Consider the following 8,690-nt stretch of genomic DNA (forward strand, 5'->3'; position numbering starts at 1 on the left):
ATATTCTTTAGATAAGACAAAAATTGAAAAGAATCCAAATTTAAATAATTAACAAAATAAAGAAAGTAAAAAATAAAGTTTGTAAATTGGATGGCAATGCGCAAAGCACACTAAAGAAAAGAACCTCATTGGAACACCCAATGTGCTTAACTTTTTTTTTTTCCCTTTAAATTGAATAAAAAAACCATCTTTTCATTGACCATTTCACCAATATAAAACATCGGCATCGATTCAATATATGTTACTTTATTTATATTAGTATATATAATTTATGTTATTTTTAATTATTGCAATATAATTTTAAATATTTTTTATTATATATATTATTTTTTATTTCAATTGAAAACACGAAAATAAGAAAAAGAATATAAAAAAGGAATTAAAAAATAAAAGAACTAAATAAAAAAAAAGGCAATGGAATTTCCACTAAATGACGTCACCATTCCTTTGACTCTGTTTTCTTCTTCATAAACCCCTTCTTTCCCAATTCCCCCACCTCTCATTCTTCTCTGTTCCTTTCTCTCTCTAAAAAAAAAAAACTTTGACCCACCAAACAATTGAAAAAAATTGTGCATTTGTGACTTTCTCTCTCTAAAATAATGCGGAAGGATGATCTGTACATAACGGTGCCGAGTTTTTTCCGGTGTCCGATATCACTCGACGTGATGAAATCTCCGGTGAGTTTATGCACCGGAGTTACTTATGACCGGAGTAGCATCCAGCGGTGGCTTGACAGCGGTAATAATACGTGTCCGGCCACCATGCAGGTGCTACAAACTAAGGACCTTGTACCTAACTATACACTACAACGACTCATCCAGATCTGGTCTGAGTCAGTCCGGACTCAGCGTTCCGATACTGAGTCTAACCGAGTTAACTCAGTTAGTCACGATCAAGTTCGTGAGCTAATTAAACAGTTTGTAAACGAATTCCGAGTTCACTCTGAGTTGGAGGTGAACTCGGATCGGTTATCGAAGCTTTTAAGTTTCTCAGAAGAATCAGCTGAGAATCTCCGATTTGTGGCTTCTGTAGCGGCGGAGAGTGATTTTCTCGCGATTCTCACTTCGTTCCTTGTTCACAACCCTAAAAATCTTAAAGTTGTGGAGAAAATTGTACCTCTATGGAAAATGCTGTTGGTTGAACGAGGTTCCTTATCGAAAATCGGGAAAGCAAACGATATATATCCGGCGATAATATTTGCTCTGAGAAATGGAAGTTCAAAGTTGAAAATGGAGATGTCAAAAGCTTTAGAGTTCATCACATCAACCGATTCCGAAGCTAAATCATCCTTATCAGAAAACTCCGATTTATACTCAGTTTTATTGAGTTTTTCAACAATCAATACCGATTGGAATCCCGATTTAATGGAAGTCTCTGTTTCCTGTTTAATTTCTCTCGCAATGCTTCGTAAAAACCGGGTGAAGCTTGTAAAAGCCGGCGCGGTGAAATCAGTCGGAAAAGCATTGTCCACAACGGAGATGGGAACCAGATTAACAGATAAAGTATTGAGATTATTAGAACTGATATCTACTTGTAAAGAAGGAAGATTAGAACTGTGTAACGACGGAGATTGTGTGCAAGCGATAGTGAAGAAAGTATTGAAAGTATCAAACGAAGCAACGGAACATGCAGTAACGATTCTATGGAGTTTGTGTTGCCTTTTCCGGGATCACCGGGCACAGGAATCGGTAGCGAAGAGTAACGGTATGGCGAAGATATTGTTATTGTTACAAAGTAATTGCTCGCCGGCGGTGAGACAAATGGCCGCCGATTTACTGAAGGTGTTTAGAGTGAATTCCAAAGCAGTTTCTTGTCTTTCTACTAGCTATGATACTAAAACTACTCACATCATGCCATTTTGATTGGGGGTTAATTTTTTATTGTTGATAACTTTGGGGGCCTCTTCCTTCATTTTTGTAAATCATATAAAGCAATTTTGTTGAGAAAAGATATATAGAATTGGCAAAAAAATGAGAAGAAATTTCATTTTTTTTTAAAAAAACTCTTTACCTTTGATCAATTTATGCAATTGAAAACACAAAAAAATTAATGTAATTCATAGTTTAATTATAGTTGCGTATGTTTAGAAAATTATCTGAAAATATCATTTATGTATGGTCATATTTGTTGGTCAATTTGATAACTAGTGAAGAACCTAACAAGTTGGCAATTAATTTCAATAGCTTTTAATAAGAGTTAGTAGTAGAGTACATTTCTACTTTGTAAAAAAAAAAGAAGAAAACGATGGTTCAATGCAACTTACATTTTGTACTTAATAGTAAACTCACATGAAGGAATTGCACTTTAAATAAAAGTATTGTAAATTCGAATTTAATCGATCATAAATGGAGTACGAAACATATAATTAGAAAAAATATTTTATAAAGGTTGAATAAAAATATAAGCAACTCTCCTATTATCCTTCTTAATTTTAGAGTTCTATTACTTGTTTTTTCTTTTTATTTATTTCTATTATCATATTATTTATTATAGGTATTGTTTTTCTCTCTTTTATTTTCGTTACGGTTAATCGCTAATCTATTAAATAACATTTATAAGGTAGAAATAAGATTTATATGGATATTATTATATTTGTAATATTATATTGAATATATTAATAAGTTTTTTTAAAAAAGACTTGGAAGAGGGATTGATATTATTTGTGAAATAGTAACAATTAATATTAATTAAAGGAGCTCCATATTATTGATCCTTAATGCTTTTCCTAGTAGTAGGAGCAAATGGGGTCATTACATACCCAGAATTTCAGAGCAAGTTTTAATTGTTCTTTTATATAATTGTAGAGAATAAATTAATTTATGAGCTAAAGTTGATCAACTAAAATTAAACAACAAGTTGTAATAAGAAAGGGACAAAGTGCCATAATTATTTAAATGTTTAAGCATTAGCTGACTGTATAATCAAAGATTGCTTTTTCTTTCAATTTATAATTTTTTTTTTGTTTGGTTTGAAAGAAAAGAGTGAAAGGGATTTGGAATCCATAATTTGCCCACAAGAAAAGAGATCTTTAAAAAAGAAATGTAAGATTAGTTTGACTATTCCAATAACTATGACCAATAGAGACAAAAACAAAAATAAAAAAAATTATTAGGCAAAATAGGTCTAATGGTCTAAATATTAATATAATCATAGTTTATGTATAATTTAGATATATTTTTGATATTTTACTCGAATTAAAAATTTAATCAGCAGAAAATAAATTAAAATAAAATGGGCTAAAAGTCTTTAAAAATCTAGTTCGTCCATCTTTTTACTAATTTTAGTTGCTTTATATGTTCTTTTATAGTTTTAGTATCTAATAAAATTATTGTTTTTTTTTATTATGATCATATAATAATAGTTTAATAGATTGAAATGATCTGAGTTAATAAATGAACAAGTCAATAATTAGCTCAGACTTTGAATGAATTGCATAGGTTATGATTTCATGAGTTTAGGTTGCTACCTCTAACCATATCACACACTCTCTCTATCTCAATTTATATGTCATTTGCTCTAATACGAAGTTTAAGAATATATATTTATGAAATTGCCTTTATTAAAGTCCCGTTAGTGTTTTCTTCATTACAAAGTGTTAAGTGTGATCAATAAAGATAAAAATGAAGATGACGTCATTAAAATATTGATCAACTAAAGAAATGTGATATTTTTTTGAAGATGAAAAAATATGTCACATGAATTAAAATGGAGAAATATTAATTTAATTACCTAAAGCTAATCGACATAAGATACTAAAAAACAAACAACAATACATTATCATACTTGAATATTTATTACTTAGTGACAATTCAATCAATCAATTTGCATGTGCTTAATCCCATATAATTGAGGTTTGCTACATGATTTATTCTATTTTTTAGGTACAAATGTAACACCTTAAACAATTTTAGATCAATTAAAGAAGTGTTTTGGTATTAAAGAACACAAATATAGAGACAAGCGAAATCTGTATGTATTCTAGATACATGAGAGAGTGGTGAGCATGAGAGAGAGGTCATGTTTCTGAGATACCATAATTTGATAAAAAACGTATTATTATAAATTAAATATATTTTAAATAATTAATTTCTAAACTAATGAAATTTACGTATCTTTCACTAAAAATATTTATCAATTTTTGTAGGTTGTATACCCTCGATGTATACAGTTTACATGTAGTATATCCTAATGATTAGAACTGATTCAGCTACTCTTAATATTCTCTGTTATTGTTGTAATGTAATTTTTAAAAGATAAATTGTAAACAGAAATATGAAGGTCAACATATAATTATTACTATTAATATTTTAAAATTTTATTATACAGAAAAAAAAAAGGTAAAAGAGAAATGACAATGCAATTACAAAATGAAGAACCGAATCATCATCAATAAAGCAAACATTAAATATTCATTAACTAACTAAATAACTAAATCTTTTTAATTAAATATTTTATTCTTCTTGGATAATCATAAATAAATCAGTTGGCAGTGCCACCATAATAAGCCCTATAATGTGAGAATAAAATTTAATCAGACTCAAATTCAAGATTTCTAATTATAAGATAAAATAAAGATAAATATAATTTCAAAGTAAAAAATCGAATCATCATAAATAAGGTAAATATTCAAGTATTGATTAACCAACTCAACTATTAAAAATTTTCAATTAAATATTTTAATTTACTTGAATAATTTTACAGAAATCTTGTTACAAGTGTTGCCTTCAGAAATGAACCCTCTACCACGTGCAAACCAAGATTTATCAGACTCAAAATCTCTAATTAAAATGGAGATATCTCAAATTATTCCACCACGACCCGATCAATATTGGTATTGATTCAAATTGTTTGTGGTTGGGTACTTTGTATTGAGCAAATCCAACTTGATATATATTTTTTTGAAAAAACAAAAAATATGGTTGGCAATTCAAAAAAGTTGAGAAGAGATGGTTCTCTTAGCACTTAAAAAGTCCAAGATCCTTTTATTTATTTTTTTCAATATGTTCTCTCCTACTTTCAAACCTGTCTTTTCTTTTCTGTTTTTTTAGTTTTTCCTATGTATTATAATATTTGTAATATTTTTATGGTCTTTAGAACTTTATATGACGTAGGATCCACATATGTTTTCCGTTACTTTTAAAAAAATATAAGTTAAGATATTATTAATAGATGTTTGGATCGTAGATTTAATTGAGACTTGAAAAATAATACGTATTCAATGAAATTGTAATAATGCTAAAGAAAAGAGGAAACAAAAGGGAATCATTATTATTCTTATAGTGTAGGATCCACATCTTTTTATTTTTGTCACTTGGAAACTATTGGTTGATATTTAATTTTTCCACTTTATAATTGCTATTTTTGGTCGAAACTTACTATAGCTAGGATAGAATAAATATTTTGACAATTGTGCATTCCATGCCACTAAATTTTATGTGGGATGGTAAGTTATATATAACAATTCAATATCTGAGTTATAGCTTCACGTTTTTGTTATGTTTTGAAATATTTTATAAGTTCATATGATATTTTGAGACTTGAACTTTATTTCGAGGGTCGTAATATAAGCTTGTAGAGTTTTTCTCCTTAGGTATCTCAGTTATGTCATTTTTCTATTGAATTCTTTAACCAGTCATAATTTTTGCCTTTTAAACACCGTTGTTTGACATGACACAAAACTTCAGTAAATATATTTTTATTGATTATGCGCGTAAAATCCATCTTTTCCGCATCATAAGTGCAACCAATCAAACTTCATTCCATTTACGCGTCAAAGCCACATATTCATTTTCCAAACCTAAAAACCTAAAGCCCCTTCATTTCCCCCCAAAACTTTTCTGACCCAAAGTGTAGTGTGTCTATACGAGAAAACCCTAAAAATTGGTCTTATTTCAGTGACATTAGTGCTATTTACAATTAAAATTTTCAGATAATAAAGTAATTTTGAGTGTTTTGTTGAAGATATCATCGAAGATACCTATTAAACATTTACAATGTAATCTCAAGGGGTTTTGAGAGTTTTTGTTTAAGCGGAGAATTTGAGATACACAAATAAAGTAATGGATTATGACTTGTGTGAATTTCTTTTATATCTAAGTGAATTGTGTAGTTTTCTCTCTTGATTGTTTGTTCTCTTTTTTATTTAAACGGGTTTCTCTCTTGATAGTTTGCATCCTCACATGTTGATATAAAAATGTATGTTATTTGTAGTTTTAATTATAAATATTTTCTTCAATAAATCGTAAAACTCCAAATATTTTCTATTTTAAGTATTTGTGTATGAATAAAAGAAATGACATATTTTATGTTAATATTTTAAGGAAATACACGCATTTTTTCTTACAAATTTGAACTGAAAGTATCAAATTAAGATACACTTTATTAGGAGTTGAGATGTTCAATTAAAACGACACTTAATTTAAGTATCTAAAATGAAATATATGCATTAACCCATAAGCAAATTGTTGTTTGAATGGGCCTCTTAGTTGGGGGCATATTTCATGCAACTTTTTTCATATAAGGAACCTTTTAGTTATATGAGAGAACAAGACTAGCTACTTGGTTTTGGATGGGTGCTATGAGACATATAATTCCTCTAATTGACTTCTTTTTAAGCAAAGGTTAACTAATTATTCATTAAGTCTAATCATGGGAATTTATCCCTTTTTTTTTTTTTTAACTTTTCCTTTTGAGAGAGAGGGGAAGAATATATGATGAAAAATAAAAGGAAGTCAATAATAAAGTGAGGGAATATCCAAGAAGAATGTTTTTAGTGAGGTATAATTGAGTAGAATTGTAATGATACCCCATAATGTCACCCCTTTGCAAGTGGTTTCCATCTTTTTATCCCTACTATCATGGAGGATTAACATTTGTTTCCAATTTTATTTTTATTGCATTTTTAAGTGCACAATCTGTTTTTTTTTTAAATGAATCGATCTTTAATTTTAATTTGCTATTTAAATAAGTTGGTGTTCAAATTTTATTTTTAGATATTTGAACTTATTCATAGTGTGGCATAAGCTCTTCTAAGTGTAAAAGACATGATAATTATAGAGGTGCTCTGATATGAAAATATAAATTTATGTTTTATAATTTTATTTTATTTTTACCTTAGAGGATTAAAGACCAGTACAAAAATATATAGGGGGTAAAAATGCAAAATAACCCTTTTTATTGTGGATTCTCAAAAATGATTTGAGTTTGCTTAATTTTTTATTTTTTGATGGACAATGAAGATTTTCATTTTATTTTTGAGTTCACGTTACGTTACATACATATATCAAATGTATTAGAGCTCAAATTTTAAGTGGAAGCAATTTTTCTTTTACTATATCATTAAAAACTCAAACTCAGATTGATCGAGTTAATGAATTTTGAATATCAAAATAACTAAATAAAAGGAAACTTGCAATTACATTAATTAATTATTGATAAATTCAAGCTCTTATTACAAAAGATTCTACTAAATCAAGTGACAAAATAGCTAATTAAAAAATAACATCTTTGAAATAGAAAAAGTTCTATAGTGGAGCACCATGCAAGATTTGAGGGTGATACCATATATTAATTTCTTTGGATATTTATGTGCATATTGTTCTCCACTAAACAAATAATTGCAACATAAAGTCATTCAATAGATTTTGTCCATATTGTTATGTGTAAAAGAGATAAAGCATGAAACCTATATGGAAGTTACTATTTGTCAATGTTTACGTTAAATCATATAAATTTAGTAAATTATGAGATTTAATAAAGTAAAAATTTATGTCAATTGACAACGTTTTAGTGTTGAGATAGTTTATATGCAAACACATGGCATATTTTCATTATTAACTCGATGTAAACACTTTATTTGAATATTTTTTAAATTAAAGAATAATAGTAAAGTATTGATTATCAATAATTTAGTAAACATAATATATAAGTTACGAGTTTTCTCGAACGTATCAAAATTCACTATGTATATATATACCCAGAGAACATAATTTTGTGATACCACAAGAGGGCTAAAGGTATACATGCAATGTGGCTGACTAGGTGTTAGTGATATTTTATGGGCCAAAGAAATGTTGGGCTAAATTTTGAAAACCCAATAGTTGAAACACTCCAATTTTTGTTATAATTTAGAAGAATTAAATTGGATAGTTGCCCATTCAATCACATACACTTAAAATAACTGATAGATGTATAATAAATGTATGATCAGATATACTTAATATATATAATTTATATGTATCGACTAAAAAAAATAAACAATGAATCCAATGGGTTTGTATAAATATCCCATTAATTTATGCTTAATTAAAGTGAAAACCCTTAATCCACACGTTAGTATCATAGAATGTTAATCACCTTAAAAAGGAGAGATATATTCAACACAAATCACAATGTATCATTATTAAGAGGAATAAAGGGTATTCATACTCTTTAACTTTGTGATTTAGAGCGGATACAAACTCAGAATTCTATTTCCGTCTTTGAACTTATATACATATATTTTGGAGACAACTTGGATGAGGCAAAACTCAAAAGCTAACAACTTTGTACATTTATGAAAATGCAATGTACTTGATCATGAGGCAGATGGATAAGGAAAATCCTCATTTGTCTACTGATGATCTTCTTGGGGTACCACTTAATCAAATACGTGTTTCAGTTATCGTATTACCTGTTGTTGTTAATATTAC

General features: G+C 28.2%; 1 protein-coding gene across 1 annotated transcript; it reads left to right on the forward strand.

Annotated features, from left to right (window-relative positions):
- Nucleotides 1-489: 489 nt before the first annotated feature.
- On the forward strand, nt 490-2,055 carry LOC107003332 (U-box domain-containing protein 27-like). The gene has a single exon (XM_015201648.2). The coding sequence runs from the start codon at nt 600-602 to the stop codon at nt 1,860-1,862; it is 1,263 nt and encodes a 420-aa protein (XP_015057134.1). The 5' UTR covers nt 490-599; the 3' UTR covers nt 1,863-2,055.
- Nucleotides 2,056-8,690: the final 6,635 nt, after the last annotated feature.

The sequence above is a fragment of the Solanum pennellii genome, chromosome 11 (genome assembly GCF_001406875.1).
Source record: "Solanum pennellii chromosome 11, SPENNV200".
NCBI lineage: Eukaryota > Viridiplantae > Streptophyta > Magnoliopsida > Solanales > Solanaceae > Solanum > Solanum pennellii.

Bases quoted from the DNA above. Each gene is read 5' to 3' on its own strand.
- LOC107003332 (XM_015201648.2), top strand. From the start codon at position 600: ATGCGGAAGGATGATCTGTACATAACGGTGCCGAGTTTTTTCCGGTGT.